The sequence below is a fragment of the Bactrocera latifrons genome, unplaced genomic scaffold, assembly GCF_001853355.1.
Source record: "Bactrocera latifrons isolate USDA-ARS-PBARC rearing strain unplaced genomic scaffold, ASM185335v1 scaffold_47, whole genome shotgun sequence".
Lineage (NCBI taxonomy): Eukaryota > Metazoa > Arthropoda > Insecta > Diptera > Tephritidae > Bactrocera > Bactrocera latifrons.
In genome coordinates this window covers 611,449-631,490 of record NW_017537123.1, presented here as the reverse complement: position 1 = coordinate 631,490, position 20,042 = coordinate 611,449, and the positions used below count along the sequence as shown (strand labels likewise).

Here is a 20,042-nt window from a genome sequence, read left to right as displayed (position 1 = left end):
ATAAAACACATTTAATCACTTTTTAAAAATATCTGCATTTATTCTTATATTTCAATATTAGTAAATTAATCTTTTACTATATTACGTTCAAAATTTTCACTTATCTAGTTCGCCTTTAGTTGTAAACACCGATTTTCATGTCATTTTTTTTTTTTTTTTGTGATTTTTAGTAACTTGTTTTTAGCGTTTATAACTTTTCATCTTCTAGCTATGCATACATATTTATGTATGTATGTATGATTGTGAAAAAATATTACACATTAACGCAAAATTCATCTCATACTGTGTGTGATTTCTTGCTCATTTAACTTAAAAACTTCGAAATAATTCTATAGTATTTTTATTTTATAAAAATCAAATTAAAATGCTAATGCTTAGCCTTTTATTGCTTTTAGTTTGTTTTTAAAAATTATATCAAATGAAGTTGTGTCATTTCAGCAGTAAACGAGTTATGATTGCAATTTTTTTGCTTAGGAAATAAGATAAACTTTACTCACATATGAAAGGCGATAAACACTAGACATTTATTTCAATAGGAATCAAAAGAAAGTTTATTTATAAGACGAAGACTCTTAAATTGATAAAAAAAAAAATTATAATGGATTCTGCTCCCATCACATCCTTTCTGAACCAGTCACAACATTCATTGCTTCATCCAAAAAGGAGGTATAACGTAAACTCGAATATCAAATTTATTCAGACACACTAATAGTGTGTCATTCCATTAGTACTAGTTATTTTAATAAGTGTATACAAAGTATTCGTAACAAATAATTTAAAAATTTGCGCATTTATTTATGCGCTACACGCTTTAAGTGGCATCCGCACAATAATTCAAAGGAATTTGAGGCGTTTTGTGTTGTAGCGCGTTTTATTTCAATTTACCTGTTGTATTTAATATTAAATGTTTTGTTCTTTAACTGAGTATAATAAATTCACGTTGTTCATATAATTGAATTTCTCTTTAGGATTTCTTATTTGTCAGCTGAGTTTTGTTGTCATTTAGTTTTTCTTTTACTGTTACTAATTTTCAGTCTAAAAATTGGGAGTTATCTGTTGCAACTCTTTATGGCTGATTTTTTGTGTTGTTTCGCATTTATCTACGTTTGTGTATATGTGTATATCTAAATTTGTTGTATATTACCCTTTGGTTTAGCACTGCATTTAAATTGTTTTGAGACATTTTAAATTTCATAGACTGGAAAACATTTATAACATTGAATCGGACAATCAACTACATAATTTGATTTCATCTACATAACTTTATTCATAATTATTATTTATTTATTATTCTACACTTCTGCCGTGTTTTGTATAATTTTTGGTATAAACTTAGTAGTGTTGTCTTAGAATTGTGTGGTTTATACTCACATCATATATATGTATGTACGTACAAGGATGTGTATAGATGATAGTATATAGTTATGTACATACATATATAAAAAGTTGGCTGACAATCAATGGAAGTTAGCGGTTCTACTGTGTGTTCATGTTTTCGGAAATATTTTGCTTTTTGTAAACTCATGAACACTTCTAAATCGTAATCAAATTATAAAGGGTAAGTTGGACATTAGCATTGGATTGAAGTTGGCCCATTTCACTTTGCATCTTTTAGGCGCTACTCAAGGAACGACTCTGCTTCGGCACATAGTATAAGAATACAGATCATACTTTCAACTTCAGATCTTGCTAGCTCTGTTACGATAGTATAGTCCACATTGGGAAGCATTCCTTTCGATTTTGAAGTTTTAATTACGTCGACGTAATTAAAAATTAACACCATAATCAATCATCCCTGGGCTAACTACTTTGGTAATATAACAACAGTTTTGGCCTAATTTTTTTGTTCGACTTAGTGTTTTGTGTTGAGTGGGAAATATTTTTTCATAACTATTGTAGTTTTAAACTATATTTGTTTGGGATTTAATTTCATATTGCTTAATGAAATGTCTTGTAAGTTTTCCAATTTGAAAATAATAAAAATAACAAAATAAAAGAGAAAATACCTGGTACATGGATTAATAAAAGTGTATTTTGAAGTATTTTTAAGCTTTGTTCAATGTGCAAATAACAGTACGGATATTAAAGGATACAAACAATATAATGACAATTTTGAAATGCTCACAATGCAATAAAAACAAACGGTTTACATATGCTGACGTGATATTTCCTAAAACAATTTCCTTTCTAAAGTTAAAGTAAGTTTTTTCACATTCAAATGTGTAATATGTATTTATGCACGTTGTTATTGTAAATGTTGTGCTTAATATTCCTGTGTGCTTGCGTGTGCGTGCGTGTGTATGGTGTTTTTCCGTGATGTGCTTTACTCCCGTTTACGATTATTTTGCTTGCTTCAGTATAAAAGTCCTTTGGATTTTAAAATTGCCATTTTAAACTATTTCCATGTGATTGTTGTTGGAAACTTCTCTCTGTTGATCATAAATATTTCACTTTCACTTTGCCGCTGTCAATAGCTTGAATTTCGTCTCACCATCCTTCTCGTGGTCTTCGTGGCCGCCTTCGTTTCCGGTCAGCTCCGCCACTTGTCTTTAAATCTTGTTGGCATTTATTACTATTTAGCATGTCCATTGCTCAGCACTGCTGGCAAGACGTTTGCTTGTTGCACCACCGCATTGATCACTTCGATTTCTTTCTTCAAAAAAGCGCCACTTTCCTCGACACCGTTTACTAGTTTGTCAATAGTCTCGTTGCCGCTGCCGCCACTCCCTGTTGTCACATTTGCACCGATTCCAACACGTTTGCGTAGGCCATCTTGTGATATGGGTATTGTGGGAAAGTCGCGATTGCGCATCAAATCGTTTTTCAACTCAACGATGCCGCTAACAGTTTCCGCTACAGTCTTATCAATGAATTCTTCAATGTTCTTTGTCTCCGTTCCGATCTTTTCCTTGATCTTATTGCCTAATTGATCCATTTCGCACTCCTCGTGCTTCACACTGACCGCTTCGCGTGCGCATGCTACGGTGGGTAGCAGCGGTGCCGGTTGTGGTGCATTGAGGTTCGACGTTGTTGCTGGAGCGCTGAGGTTTTCATAGTCGTCGTTGAGATCGTTACTATTGCCTTGAGGTATTTTTGCTGAGATGTCATTAAGAACGTCCTGTACAGCTGCGCTTGCCGCCGGCAATGAGACGGTGCTGAAGTTGTTGGACTTGATATCTTCTTCACTTGGGTTTTGTAGTTTCTGTGGGGTGCGTTCTCGGCGTGGTTCGCCGCGTATGTATTTGGGTAAAATAAAAATGGTAACCAGTGCAGCTATATGGAAACATAAATAATATTTCAGGTACAATCTAATGCTGCCCTGTAGTGAGAGTGGAAGAAGAAGAAAAGAGTTATTTCATTAGTTATGTGAGGTATTGAGGTATGATGCGTGTAGAATGGACAAACACTTATTGTCAACTGCTTCGGATAAATGGTATCAAAAGGTATTGGATATTAATGAACGATGACTGTTATATATATTTATCGAATTGTCTTGATTAAAATAATCCGATTTAAAATAAATTTTGACGTCATGACCATGAAGGTGTATTTTTGGAATTGTAATATTTACAGTTGCATGTTTTTTTTGTTTTGTGTTTTGAAGTGCATAGAGCTTTCTTCCCGAACTTACCATGAATTCAAGCAGTACAAATGGGAATGTTGCATAACCCATTACTAGGCGAGTAGTTAGGCATGTGAGTATGTCATAGAACATACGCGTGAATTGAGTGCGCTGGAAGCGATGACGGAACATGCGACGAGCCTACGAAAATGAAAACGTTTTTCGTAATGCTGCTTGACACAGAAATTAGCTAAGGCACTTACCACGCGCGCAGCGGTTACCATCAACGCACCGGTGGCGAATGTCACATAGTAACCAGGATAGAAACCGTGCCAGACCGCGCTCAAAGCGAATGTCAATACAGTACCGTATTTCTTCGGCACACGCTCATAAACAATGGTGCGCAACCAACGATTTGTGCCGCAGTTCCAATTGTTGATAGCGTCGCGCATATTTGTGGCAAACTGAAAAAAGAGGAAGATTAGTACTTTCGTTGCAGTGTGCCCAAAACATACCTCAAATCCGAGCACATTAATATTCGATATTAAGTCCCATTTGGAGTTGCCATCCTTATCGTACCCGGTGAAGCCTAGACCTGAATTATTACAGATGGCATCGGCTAGTAGCCATGCGTGATAATACTTAAAGCGTATGCATGATGTGGCCATCATGGCATACCAAAATTTGTACGCCATCGAGCTGTCATTTACAAAGTCATCCTCCTTCATGTTCTTAACGGGATACATTTTCACGAATTTCATAAATATAAATGCACACACCATACTGCCGATGACCTTCTTGATGACCGCCTTGACGGGGGAGGGCTCCAACACCAACTCTGATTTGCCATTATCTAAATTGCCCTGAGCAATAAGAAGGAAAATGGAAACTTATGAATAATCAAAAGATGTGCGTACAAATGTAGAAAGCTTTGTAATAGCTGTGTCTACAGACAGTTAGATATGCAGAATGTGAAAGTTTTGAAAGGTCTTTAGTGGTAGTTAGTATTTTCGGCTAAACCATGTTCCTACCAAACATTTGAACATTTTCAAGAGTATCCAAATGATATTAAATTAACTTGTAGATATGAGGCATTGTAAAATATAACGGGATTCTATTTAAAAGATAGTCTAAAAACTCCATGTCGTTTATTTAATAAAGTCTACAGAATTAAAAATATATATTTCTACAATAGTTAGACCTAACCCTCAAAGGACACATGTCATAATATTTGATCGCGAGTTATAGCATTTTGAGTGCAGAAGTTTCGATATAAAAAAAAGATGAAAAAGAATTCCGTAGATTAAAGGACACCATTTTGTGCAAAAAAGGCGGCTAATACTGAGAAAAGGCGTGCTTAACAAAAAATTAAAACAAAAGAAAAATTTCACTATGAAAATAGTATCGGGAAAATGAAGGACTACTATATCAGCCACGATTATAAAATTTAATTCTACACAGGAATGAGTATTGCTTTTATAACGTATGAACTTTATGGCCTGCTGGTAACTACAAAAAAAATTTTGCAATATTTTGAGTAAACTAGAGAATTTTTGTCAAGCACTTTTTACCATCGTTGCTACAGTAACCGTTAGCACTGACCAAATTTCACCGGACAATAATATTATTCAATTGGCGTACACCGTGTATACCAACCATACATATATATGTACATACATGCATATATATAAATTTACATGCATTTGAAATGCGTGCGTGCTTGTTCTACTCACATTCGTCGATGGTCGCTTTAGGAGGTTGTAGCCTTCAACAAACTCAATGTAGTCTTTGTAGAATACCAATGGGCCCGCCAATAACCCTTGAAAGTGCAACACATATGAGAAGTATTCGAGCGCCGAGGGAACCTTATAAATGGCGTGATATTGTTGTGCTTTTGTGAGGTCCTGCAATTGAAAAGCAAAGCTAGACATTAGTAGTTGAAATGACTAAAGAAATAAACATGTGAAATCATAGGCGGTATAATTTATAAAAATATCACTAAAAGAGGCTCAACTTTCGCAGGTTCTCCACCCCTGTAGCCAAACTCACGCGCTACTGCTAACGCCATTGGCTGCCACTCATCGTGCCGTTGGTGCCTACTTATTGCTTTGTCGTAGTTTCCCAGTTTTTCGCACTCACCTTATGCTGACGCACAAAGCCGTCGTGTATGCTGAACGCTAAGCTTGTTACTTTTTGTGTAATTATCATTAGCGGACCGGTGATGTCCAGCGAGTAGGAGCCATAGTCGTAGATCTGCCTAATCAGATGGATGCACAACAGGTATGTCATGGCGACGAGCATGACATTTCTGCAAATATACAGGGAATTGCATTAGTGAGATGTAAATTTGTGAAGCAAATGCAGGTAAATGTAAATATTTAAGCACTTGCTGTGGGCGAAATAAGGTTCATGCATATATCCTTACCGCTGCACCACCCGCGGATCCTGCGTACGTATGACAATGTAGCATACAGATGGAAGTCCGGCAATATGTATGGCTTGTGGACCAAAGCAGAAGTAGCCAAATGCCAAACCCACGGTCAACGCAAAAATGTGTCGCACATGGGCCGATACTCTGGAAGGATGCAGAATCGAGCGGAACAAAGAGGCCAGAAAAAGTGCGCCGATTTGACATATTAAAAAGTTAACCTGCAAAAACCAAAGAAAATACATTGTTATTATCATCTCTAGGTATACACATACATATGTACATATATTCTAAGTAATGGGGCGTTGGACTTGGGGACTCAAAAACTGGTAGAGAGCTATTTTCTGAATTGTTTGCCGCCGTATAGACCATAAAATGCCAAAGTAGATTAACAATTTAGCAAATTACCGCAATTAAATAAAGCATAATAAAGTAAAATTAAAAATGTAAGTGCGCTTTATATTATATTTATGGGGATATGTCAACATTGAATTTAACTGTAAATGAACCAACTGCACTTTTCAAAGTCCAAATTGAAAACATGAATTATTTTAACCTGTAAACCAAGAATGATAGAATGCAGGATTACGCCAACCGCCATCTTGTGCTGTAACACTTTTGAAATGTGAAAAAGCTGAGAACAGTTTGTAAATTGTCAACAAAAAAGTAATTTATTGGTTTCTAGTAAACAGTTTTTAGTGAAATTGATAGAAAAATGTAACGGGAATATACGTGGCTCATTTTCAAATAAATACATTTATCTAAGGATAACATAATTGCCAAATGTTTCGAATATACTTGTAAAACGAAACAATAATGGTTTAAAAGGAAATTACTAGACCCAATTAAATAATTACGGGTGTATAACGTAATGCCGACAATCGAAATCTCAAAATCTAGAATTCCGGCAGTCAAACTGTATGTATGTAAAAGTACAAATTGTTTTTGAAATCCATTTTAATCAGGAGTCTGTCTGTATACTTACTGTGACTTATTAACTCAAGTAAATGGATGACATAGCCATAAAATAATAGCGATCAGTTAACCGCATGCGATAAGAAGCAAATTTTCAAAGATTCTAATAATATGTAAATATAATATGCCGACTGCTGGGGTTATCATCCTCCCTGCAGAAGGGAATTTCGGACGCATATTTCATAATCATATTTGTTATTTCTGCTAGAACTGTGCTATAAACACACAGAAAATAATGAGATGAATTTATCCCAACGAAAAACTTGTTCCGTTCGATTCTTACCTCAGAAGATTTTTATAAAATATGTCCTTATTTTTTTATTTGAAAAAAGAAAAAAACCTTACATTATGATTTCCGATTTTCCAAGACCACTTGGAATCACAAGATCACTTGCTCAGGTACAGTTACCGGTGCCCTCATTTCAAGATCAGGACAAACGGAATGATAAAGCGGAATACGCGACCGGCTAATACAAAAAGTTATGATATATAAATCAACTTATGTGATGCGATAATAATTGAATCGAATAGCTCTTGATTCAACTATGAGGCTAGGGGGAGGGAAGGGGGACTCTTTATTTTGATAAAAAGTTTGCACAAAAAATGTATTTCTATATTTAATTGTTGAATAATATATTTTCATTCTTACTTACACATATACAATCCCACATATACATATGTATGTGTACATTTGTAAGCATGCATATTTGTGTACGCAATTTTGATCACAACCCCAAATACGAATAAGACAAAGAGAAAACTCATTCGGAGGTTTCGTTATCAAACAAATATAAAACGGCAGCGTAGCATATACATACATATGTACATATTAGAACCCAAACCACTTCTGCGATAATCCGCAATATATTCATATATTGTATATGCTCTTCAGAGAAAAATGTGTAAATTTGCATAATTATCAATATAAACGTTTTAATGCCAAGAGGGTGATCCCGGTTATATACACTTGTTTTCGTCCATAACACTACAGGTGCAAATGAAGTATGGACAGTAAGTGAGATTGTTGATTGTGGAAAACTTGGAATAACCATCGAAACGTTTATTATGGGGCTCAGTTTCAGCTTAAAAACTTATATTTATTGTTTTCTAAAACACATTTTTCGAGCTTATTAACGAAGAGTTTATGTCTTCTACAGATATGCAAACGTTTCTGACGCGTGATTTGACCTTATTTTACAAAATTTTAATTTTTTTTTTTTTTAATTTAAATAATCTAACTTGTGAACGAATAGTAATACAACGTATATATAATATGAGAGATAATTCATAAATACCTAAGTGTGAAACTATCATGTATGGTAAATACACATGTAAATGAGAAAGCGTACATTCAATTAAGTCTTGTGAAGCTGATAACACTTTACTACTACGTACACATGTAGATATGTACATAGATGCGAACAGACAATGCAAGAGTAAATATTGAATTTGAAGATGTCGATCGCCGCACATTACATATTCCCTCGCTGTACATGTCTAGCCTTAATAAGACGATGGGAGAAAGATTGGCCCCCCCTTTACCCCGGCTAGTACATACATAAATGCACACAGTCACAACGTGACTATATAAAATCAAATCGAACTATAATAGACACGGAGAGGGAAGAGGAACGCAATTGCTGGCGCAGTTCGAGATTCTCATCTGCATTTCATTCTCGTGTGCATATAGGCATACATATGTACATATGTATATACATATGTATATGTGCGAACGTATACGGTAGAGCGACAATTAATAATAAAAAGTGCAAAGCGCGAAAGTGAATGGAAAACTTTTTAGTGTTGCAATCAAAATGTTAGAGGATTGACAATGTGAAGGGAAGAGAACAATGAGTGAATTGTTCACTTTTCACCTAAACTCCTAAATCGTCATAATATTTGCGCTGTTTGAGTATCATGGATAAGGAAAGTCGGCATTTGAATAGAACTTTTTTAAATATAGTTTACGAGCACCAAAACTCTTTCACACGATTACCAAGCTCCTCCAAATCTGTTAGAGCGGTTAAGTGTTTCATAATCGAAAATGTTCTATGAGCAATTTTGCAGTCAGAAGGCAAAGGTATTGTGGAGCAATGAAACAAAAATAAAGAATTGAATTTTCTGATATTTTCTGTAAAACCAATTTTGGTGCTAATTTAGCATGCAACAAGCTCGTGCTCACCGCGAAGGCGGTGCATGTAACATTTTATAAATATTTATGCACTCGTATGTTTGTATGTTTTCTTCTTATGGCACGCTACAAAGCTGCTTGTGTTTGGGAAGTGCGCAGCAGGCAAAAAGCGAGAGAATAGATGTCAAACATGAACCATTTTACGCCGTCAGCGTCAGAAGCATTTGCAGAGATGTTGCCGACAGTCACATGAACTAGCAGCAGCTGTCTTGGGGAAAAAGTTGGTAATACATTATTATTGGCGAAATCCAATTGATGTATCAGTGAAAGCTATAACCGGAGGGAATAGTTAACTGAAACAAAAAGCCGGAACTAACGGTTAAAGCCATAGAAAATGTTCTCAAAATGCCCACTCATAAGCAAAATATATTGTAGCACTCTCTAATATTATATTGTAAGAATGAATCTTTGGATTAATTGCATCATTTTATCCAAAAACTTGTTGCTTTCGTGAAGATAATTTCATAATGTCACTGGGATAGAAACCGACACCCCATTGGCAAAAACAAGCCGATTTCCACAAGCATCTCTTGAGGCGAATTTTTTATGTGCAACACCATTCGCCACAGACAAGAACAGGCAGTAATCACCAGATAGTGCCAGGTCCGGACTATAAGGTGAATGCATAAAAACATATAATGAATCACTATCAATGTGTGTGGCTTGGCGGTGTCCTCTTGGCTGCTACCGAACTATTGCTTTCTTTAAACGGTACAATTGTTGACAGTAAAGATCCGAATTAAAAGTTTGGTTTTAGGCCAATCTCACCAAACACATAGGAAAACCTTCAATACCGCTAAACCTGGTTTGGCCACCGTTTGTGTCTACTCACCGCTATTTGACCACGTTCGTTTTCACTTGACGTTGTCGTAAGTGACTCACTTTTCTCGAATCGTGGATTGAAATTCGGTTCATGAGATATTTCGATACTCGAGTAGCACTTATACATCGAGCATCTTTTTGTATTGTGCAGCCCTACTTAAATGGTTCCATGCGGTTGTTGCTACTGGGCAATCGAAGCAGCATTTCGACCGGACTCTACGATTGTCATTGAATGATAATTGATAAGTAGCCACTCAGAGGGAGATTCATCTTTATAAAAATTACCAAAACCAAAGTTGCATTTGATTAACACCTAATCATCAAGATCATAAATACTAGTCAAGCAATCACGAAACTGTCTGAGAAGTTTTTTAATATCGCATAGCGCTTATCCACCGCGAGATACAGGTCATCTACTAGAAAAATAACGGATTTATATTTACTATACCTTGGAGGCACGAATTTACGGTTTGCTTTGAGGCACTCACCAAAGATATGTTTATTCCGATTACACTTTTTTTATTTTCTCGTTGAAAAGTGATCGCCAGTGAGCTTAACTTTGGATGTGAAATTAAAGTAAGCTTATCAGTAAATAAATAAATACGTTTCATATTGCCACCTCTCTGCTATTACTAATTTGTGTAATTACACTTAGTTATCTAGCTCTTCGAATGCACTTGTGACTCACTCACCTGTACTCATAATTATTTGAATTTGCATAGTATTGCTTAGAAGATATCCAACTAAAAAGGTTTGGCCTTCAAAAGCGCTCGACTTCGTTCAATAATCATCGTCTTTTACGTGCTCCTCGAATTTTTTTTTTTTTGTTGGAAAATCTACTAATATTTAAATTATGTCCTATTTTTGAACTCAAGAATGTTTAGGGATCTTCTCGTAATAGAAGTGTCATAAGGATTATAGTTTATTAATTTTGTATGAGCAAAACGTAATAGATTTGCTATCGAGAAACAACGTTGCGTTGAGACATTAATCTTTACAGTTGACTTAGATGATTCCATATATGGCCAGTCTGGGAGTTATTTTAATGAAATAAAAAAATCTAACAAATCATATGACCCAGCTTCGATCGTCTAAGGCAAGACTATGAATATGTTCGGCTACACCGGAACTAAGCTTAATATGTTTGGATTCGTCACTTTTAATTGCTAAAAAAACCCCTTTCATTTAAATACTACACGTAATAATTATTTTGCGATTTGTAGTATTTCTATTTCCGAACTTAGACTTCAAGTTAGCGTTTGCACTGATGACCTATTTCCAGCTCTACTATTTGTAGTGAATATCGAGTCAGAAGCGACCATTTTATGGTGATGAAGCAAACAGAAACATGGTTTCAGCGAAGGCTTAACATTTGTGAGGTGGGTAATAAAACATTATTGAATTCTTATAAGTGATATATGTGAACAGTTATTTGGGTTTAAAGAGAAAAATCAGCTGAGCTAAGAAAGATTAGCTTGAACAAACATTTAAGTGTACCAATGTTTTACCACTTTGGAGAAGGGTCAGCTACAGCAATGTGGGCAATGTGGGCAATGCGATTTATCCTGGATTTTGTTTGACTTAACCTCACAGATACACCTATTCCCTGCACTACACCTGTACCATATGAATCAGGGCTATCGCCTCTAGCGAAGCCAATTAAATTTTAACAAATAATTGATTAGTCAGTGTTCTTTGCAAATATAAATTGAAAAAAAAAAACTAGGACGGTGACGATGATGTAAGCAAATGTAATGAAGCCTTGACAAAAATTAGCAAAACAAACAAGGCAGAGTAATTAAATTACAAACGAATGGTTTTGAGCGTGAAGTGAGAAATATTTCATTGACAAAACCATAATAAACAAGCTAATTGATTTCATACCAAAACTTGATTTCGGTAAATCAGTTTAAATGACAGCTATATTTCAAAGTCGGAAACTATACCGTTACCTTGGACAAAAATACGTGCTAAATATCGTGAAGAAATCTCGTTAACTAAACATTTTTCTAAGCCAAAACCTGATAAGGGTGTAAAAATAGAAAATAAATAGTTGTAGCGACATAAAGTAATGCCTCTTCTTTGAATATAAGAGGTTGTAATAAAGGAGAATTATTCAGGAGTCAAATGTAGAAAATATTCAATCAGCCATTTTATTAATGTAGCCGAGTGTACGCTTTGATTAGACACTTCGACATGTAAATAATTATGTATGTTTGAACCTATTTGCACCTACGTAAGCAAATAGTTAACAAAACTGGTCTGACACGTTTAACCAAAAGCCCAATTTTACGTGCATGACATTGAAGTGAAGCAACTCTCTTGATGCACATGAGACCGATTCATATGAGCATATAGCTTCTCTCTAACTTACTAGCATTGTGCGAAGCGACAACATTGGCATTCCTATCACACATTTGGCGCACTTTCTCAATGTAAAATATGATACTTAATAATGTTATATATAATGAAAGTAGAATCGCTATAATGTAAAAAAACTATTTATTACCTCACCTCACCTCAAAAACTAAAGTAGTCCAAAATTTCTTAGTTTTCTATTATAAAAATACAACGTTTTGTTCAGTTTACATTATTAAGTCAAAATTGGCTTGCACAAGTATTTAGCGCACTTTAAAAGGTCAGCAAAGAAAAATAAATATTATTAACACGTGGAGTGAAATTTCTCTGATATTATATCGAACTTGGTTATTACTTAGTGGAATGACCGTTATTCTTTATCACCGCTTCATACCTGTGTGGCAAGCTCTCTATTAACCTTTGTCATCTGCCCAAAGGAATAGAGTTTCACGCTTACTGTAGTCCTGCCCAAAGCTCGTCGCAATTTTTAAATTTTCTTTGCCCAACTTTTTCTTTGACATCATTCCACAAGTTCTCGATCGGGTTTAGATCAGGACTTTGCGCTGGCCCATCGAGAAGTGGTTTTTCTTGCGCAAGCCAGTTTTTTACCACATTTGCTGTATGCTTGGAATCGTTGTCGTGTATAAAGATCCAGTTTGCAGGCATAAGAGCATAGGAATATAGCTCCATTGTATTCCTCAGTACATTAAGGTATGCAAATTCATCCATATTCCCTTCTATCTTTACTAGGGGTCCAACTCCACGACATGAAAACCACCCCCATACTTTTAAATTTCCTCCCCCGTGCTTAACGGTCGTTTTGGTGTACCTTGGATTGACCTATTGGTTTTTTTCACGATGTACAAATGGTTTACCATCAGGACCAATCCGGTTTATTTTAGTTTCGTCCGTAAAAAGTATCCTTTTCCAAAAATTTTTAATATTTTTTTTCGACAATAGCGGTTTTTTTTCTGCTCACACGTCCATACAAATGATTTTAATTTAAACGTCTTCGTACTAGTCTACTTGACACGTTTTAGCCCAATTCTGCATTGACTTCGAGGATTTGAAAGGATCAGCTTTACACTTTCTAAGAAATATTTTATCTTCGCGGGGGGGCCTTACTAACTTTGTTTTGTTTTAACAAATTTGGATCACTATTAACATTTTTGATGGCATTGTACACCATTTTTCTTGAACATTTTACTATTTGAGCAATTTTTACTTGATTTGTACTGTTTTTGTAAAGGTCCCAAATAAGTTTTCTTTTTTCAATCGAACAGTGTTTCCCTCTAGCCATTTTGTTAAAATTTGTAATATTACTAAAACTATTGAATACTTGTTTAAAACCGAGATTAATTCTTTGTTGGACCAAACACGAAACAACGAATTTATGACGAAATTTAACAAAAACAAATTAACGGTATCTGAGTGGAAATGATAACTGTTATTTTCCACGCATTTAAAGAGGCGACAGAAGCAGTATTGATCTACTGATAACAAATTCATGAAAATATCGCTCTCTTAAAAGTAAGGGTAACATTTCTAATTATGAATGCAAGTGCGCTAAATCTCTCTCCATAGATGTATGTATTAATATGTTATTTAGATGCAGATGTAAATATGTATGTACATATATAGATATGTTTGATTGTTTACAATGATCAGCTGACCCCACTTGAGTGTTTTTGGTGCACAATCCCTAACATTTGTGTTGGAGTGAATCCTCTTCTTACTTTATATGTCTCACGCAGAGACCTAATTTATTTGACACTTTTCGAGTTATGAAGACTGCACTCTACAGTCATTGTAGCTCAATCGGTGACTGCGCAAGGCTTGCCTATTACTGTAAGATATGATGAACAGTATTGACAATCAAAAGTAAAACATTTTAACAATTTTTGCACCCTTCCTAAGCGTTAAGACATGTTTGCATATCCATTCATTAATACACTCACCCATTCTATGGTGAACAAATAAAACTCAGTGTCTTTCTATGCAATAGCGTGGCAGTAAAAACCGCAAAACCTCTACAACTGATGTTAACAGGTGCTTTCGACTCGCTTGACCAGCTAGCTCAGCTGGGCCAACCACGCGGCACTAGCCACTTCTCCAAACAGGCCATTTTATTGTCGCAATCGACCTTATTATTAATTTGGAAAATGTGGAATGTGTGCCTACTCGTTCATAAAAAGTTGCAAGTGTTTAACTATATTTGCTAAGTGGGTCAGTTATTCGAGTGCGAGTTTGCCAGCCAACTATTCTAATTAGAGTTTGACGCGTCGCACACGCAACTCTGGGTGTGTTCTAACACATTACATTTTGAGGCGATGAAAAATGCGATCGAAGTCTGTAATCCCTACTTTTACTTAAATGGGGTAGTTATGTCCAAATGAATGAAAAACAAAAAAAAAAAAAAAACATTTAAGCCAGCTGTGAGGTCTTAAGTTTATATGGAATTATATTTTATCGTCAGAGTTACTTTCTTGCCAATACCCACAAAACAAAAATATATTTGCAATTCAATAAGTTTTTTCCCCGAGCTTTTAATACTTGTATAGAAAACTCAAAAGCGGACAGACGGCGTTATTATGAGTATGCTTAGTTCTAACAACTAAATGATTTTTTCTCAACGAATTAAACATTGGTGATCATTTTGGCACAGCAAGTCAAAATGTAGGGTAAGTCATATCAGCTACCCAGTCACGCCACTCTTTAAAAAAAAGCGATTCGCAATCATGAATGAGCCTTGAGGACTACGAGGAAAATGGAATTAAATATGCGAGCAGAGGGTTACTATTGTCTGCAATTTTAATTGTAGCCCAGCAAGCGATTCGGTTCATGTATGGTACATACATATGTCAAGTATAGTTACATAATTTAGTCACTTTTCGCAAACACTGCGAATAATGGGAGAACAGAAGTATTTCCGTGACATTGTTATTATTTTGCGATTATTACGCAGAACAGAGGGCACAAAGTATTGATTTGAAGTTGAAGTTACTTGTGTCTTTTGTATTTAAAGCGAATTGTTGGGTGGGAAATGAAATACGGCTTAATTTGCGGTAGTGTTATATGGAAACATACCAATTTTGCGGGAGCTCACCAAAATTTTTTTTTATTTGCAAGCAAAGCAGAGAAGCCAAGGAATATTTTCATAATGCTTTGTGAATTTGAGAAGATCAGAAGTAGAAGTTTTACTTAGGAAAACGCGAATTAGTGGAGTCGATGACAACAACCATTCAACTCCAACGCCAAAATTTAAAACATCTGTTGGAGAATTACACATTTTACTGTCAACATGTAAAGAATTGTAATGACGCTGTTGGGTGATAAATAATTATCGGGTGTTGCAGCACCCTGTTTTTACTCAACCCTCTTTTAGAAGGTGGTCGAAGACTGAACACTCGTCTACAACTAAGCTAGTTGTCTTGAAAGTAACACGAATTCGCATTCTAAAAATTTTATTGGTGAGTCGTAAATCGTAAATACACTTACATACATACATAAATCCATATGTATTTAGTTATAAGAGTTAGTTATATTATTGGTGAGCAGGGTATTGGAAAGATGACAATAGATTCGCTGAACATTTAAAGCAAACATAACGTTAACTAATAAACGTAGGAGCCAAAGTCTGCAAGGTTAGCACCTACCTAATGGAGTGTGGATGCTTTGTTGCTTCTAGTATGGTACGGCACTTTATCGTATTGGTAATACAAGGACTTAGTTCATCTCAAGAAATTATCCGTAAAGCCATATGGTGAGGGAGAAATTCAAATAAAATTAGGGGTTCAAAAATGCGACAAAGATTGTTAAAAGCGCATTAATCGCATTTATGCTATAAATATTATATATAATATTTTTATACAAACTTTTGAAAGATGTAGAATCCTATTTTTTTGAAAATGTTTTGTTCGGCAATGGATATCATATTTGCCACACTTTCAATTGATGGTTAGTGTAACGTAATACTTTGAATGGAAAATTAAATTATTACTTGGTAATTGCTCATCCAAACAATTAAGAAAATATTTTGATTGTTGCGATAAATAACAATGATCAGGCATTTCGGCGATGATTGCAGAATTAGATGGTGATTTCAATAAATCCACACTTAATATGGTCACTGAGCAATATGTATACATATAAACGGTCGGAATCCATATATAGTTTTCCATACACATGTGCTGTACTGCCATAAACGAGTTCTAGGCAAGACAATTACTTTTTCGTATACATACATATTTATGTGCGTATGTCTGATACATATGTGTACATATGTACATAATCGTTGTTTTGAATTTGGTGAAAATATACATATGTAATTCATTTTGAAGGTAAATCTAACTAAGCGTCTATTTGTTTGTATAATGTGGAAATCGGTTGGAACCTTTTGAAGAGAGACTTTGGTCAATAGCTGCGCAATTTATTAATTTTTGAATTTATACATATACATATGTATATACGTACACATACACTACGTATCTGTGTATGCCCATATTTCAAATATTTATGAAATCAGACCTAATCAAATAAAATATTTATTAAATTCGAAAATTGTTTATTACCTACATACATACATAAATATGTTTAATATGAAGATTAGCTAGAATATTATATACAAAGTCACAAGAGCAGCCCAAAGCAGAACAGAGCAATATTTTCCAGATTTGGTTGAAATGGACGGTCAGAGAATGCCTAAGCGCAAGCATCCATTACCTGTTTTCATTTTTATTATGTTTTTGTAATTAAAAAAATTAAATTATTAATAATTATGGATTTAAACCCGGGGTATGATATTCTAAAATTTACCACTAAAAAGTCTGGCTTTATATTACATTATTTTAATATAAATGAGGACTAATTCTTCCTCGTCACAATTCAGTGACTCGCGATATATAATTTTCTATAAACAAGGAGATGAATAAGAGTTTCATCAGGACAAATGTACATATCGATAGTGACTTGACAGAAACCCTGGGAACTTGGTTGAGAGATTCTTATCGTCCACCATACAGCAGCCGAACATGGCACCACTTGTTGATTTCTACCCGTACATAAGTATCTTAATATTTACAAAGGAATTTACCATTGTCGCCATGATTTCATTTCATTATTTAATTATTTATTTATACTCTTCTTCTTTGTTTATCAATAATTCAGCAAAATTAAATGTAATTTTACGATATTTTAGTACAAATGCCTGTGGGCGCAAGGCCATAACTTCGAACTCGAAGTGTCAAATTCACAAATTGAAGCTAGCGAGTAGTACACAACAGCCTACAAGCCACGCAAACAATGAAAAAACTACACAATCAGGCAAAGAATGCAGCTGACAAAACAATAAGAGGACAAATTATTAGTATGTAAACGAAGATTTGCATCGTGGGTAATATGTTACAACAGTTGAAAAAAAGTGATGCTACAAAATTATTAACATATGTGGTTAGATATAAATGGAATGAATGTACATTTGTTGTTACATACGCATATACATATGTACATTAGTATAAAATTGTGAGCGTGCAGTTTAGATCATCGACACCGAGAAGTCCGCCTTAGTGTGACAAACAGTGCGGGCAGATTTGTAGCTGGGGGTGGCGTAAGGTGGGTAAATTAAACGGTCGCTTAGTTTGTCGCACATCTCATTGCTATATATAATAAATGTGAATATACTCTTGAGAGGGCCTACAAAAGCGGCTGCGGATGTGAGTTTGATCTCCGAGTATCTAACGACCCTCAAAGTAACAGTCATGAGAACGTTATTGGGTAATGTTTGTACCTTTGAAACAGGCATTGCGTTCCTATGTAATTCGTCATACATAATCGTCACCGGTACGTGCACAAGGTGACTCCGTTCCGCATTTCCCATCCAAATCTTTTGTTATATTTTTTGTAATTATATTGTATTGCAAGGAAAAAGTCAAAGTGTTAAATAAAATGAATAATCAGTGTTATTGTCATTGAAATTATGTTCCTAAGACTTTCAATTTGCTAACATATGTTAATATAGCATCATTTAAGTAAGCGCAAAATAATAAACCTACATAGTATGAATAAGATGTGTATAAGAGACAGGTGTTATTGTCATTGAAATTATGTTCCTAAGACTTTCAATTTGCTAACATATGTTAATATAGCATCATTTAAGTAAGCGCAAAATAATAAACCTACATAGTATGAATACCACTGTTCAATGACATATAAAGAAGTCAGCAATAAGCATCACATACATATGTACATAATTACGGATAAGGAGGCAATTCAATTGCAATGCTGTCTTTCAAGAACTAGTTTCTTGTTTCACTGTGTAGAGTTTACAAGTATATCTACAGGTTGTACATCAAGAAAATAGTAATAAATAATAACTGCTTTCATCATTTTCATCTCTAAGCCCATACTTACCAAGTCTACTGATAAGCCACATATATCTGCCAACCAAGTGAAGGCGCGACTGCCTTGATAGTTGTCATTATCTACAAATTTAGGAGATTCCAGCATTTCGCTGCCAGTACACGTCGACGTCACTTCTTATATAATTTTTTTTTTATTTCTAAACTATAAATTTTCATTCAACATAAACCTGTAGAAAAAATTTGGTAAACTGATTGAATTCGAAATAATCAGACAATTAATTTTTAAATCATTTATTATATCAGCATCAATATATGGCCAGGATTTAACTCGCGATCGCGGTAACAAATGTATTTATCTATACACGATTGCGTAAATTTTTACAATTTTATAAATTTTCATACAAGAAATATTTGCTGCTTTATATATTTTTTCATAAATAATTGTAGCTTCTTTTCATTTTAAAGATTTTTTTTCACCTTTTCGTGTTGCTCGAACACTTCGACACATTTGGCGCACAAACACAACCACATTGAATATATTTCATTTTATTTCGTATATTGCACAAATTTATAATTTGTTGATTTCATTCAGACATTCACAATAAAAATTAAGGAAAGTATTGCTACGATAGGGAGTGGGTGGGGAAATCAACATCTAGAACCGACTAACATTGCGCAAATATATGTATATTTACATACACTTTTAAATATCCATATATGTATGTACATATACGTTTCAAGAATTTTATATGCTGATTTGTAAGGTGTTAAAGAGTAGGGACGACTTTTTGCTACAGCACTGTCCTTAGCAGTAGGTAACTCGGCCGAGTTTCTTTTTCTCAGCTCTTTTTATTCGAAGAGAAATATATATTTATTTAGCTAAGTTTTCACCTTTTAACACAAATTTAATTTTCACACTTTATATTTGCTTTATTTCGCCTCCACGACTCAAAATAAACTAATTCTGAGATAATTTCAACAAAGCCAACGACGAATAATTGCGGCGAAAGCAAGGAATATGGAGAATGACGTAAAGAGGTGAATTTGACAACTGTCATTTCGCGTTGCCAACTTCTTTTTATGTTTTTAAACTTATAAACGAAATTAAACGCCGAAAATAGCGGTAATTTAAAAGTTTCGATCAATTCAAGTAAATTACCTTAAATTGGTACCAGCAAAATATTTAGTGTCGATTTCTTTGGTTGCTAAGTATTAAAAACAAAAAAATAACAAATAGTTAAAGACGCTTGAATATTTAAATATTAAAGTATTATAGTGATGAAATAAAATATATTCAAATAGTTACTAAATGGTTGATGACCTCACTGCAACTAAAATATTAATGTA

General features: G+C 34.5%; 1 protein-coding gene across 2 annotated transcripts; it reads right to left on the bottom strand.

The window, feature by feature from the left end:
• Positions 1-15: 15 nt before the first annotated feature.
• On the bottom strand, positions 16-19,687 carry LOC108973229 (lysophospholipid acyltransferase 1). 2 transcript variants are annotated; one of them, XM_018940302.1, is made up of 9 exons: positions 19,587-19,687; positions 18,745-18,922; positions 5,988-6,211; positions 5,702-5,870; positions 5,296-5,466; positions 4,078-4,425; positions 3,826-4,026; positions 3,632-3,763; positions 16-3,319 (listed from the first exon to the last, which is right to left on the bottom strand). In XM_018940302.1, the coding sequence occupies exons 2-9, from the start codon at positions 18,838-18,840 to the stop codon at positions 2,573-2,575; spliced, it is 2,088 nt and encodes a 695-aa protein (XP_018795847.1). In that variant the 5' UTR covers positions 18,841-18,922; positions 19,587-19,687; the 3' UTR covers positions 16-2,572. The 2 variants fall into 2 exon arrangements, with proteins under 2 accessions (XP_018795847.1, XP_018795845.1); XM_018940300.1 differs by having other exon boundaries at positions 19,173-19,681.
• Positions 19,688-20,042: the final 355 nt, after the last annotated feature.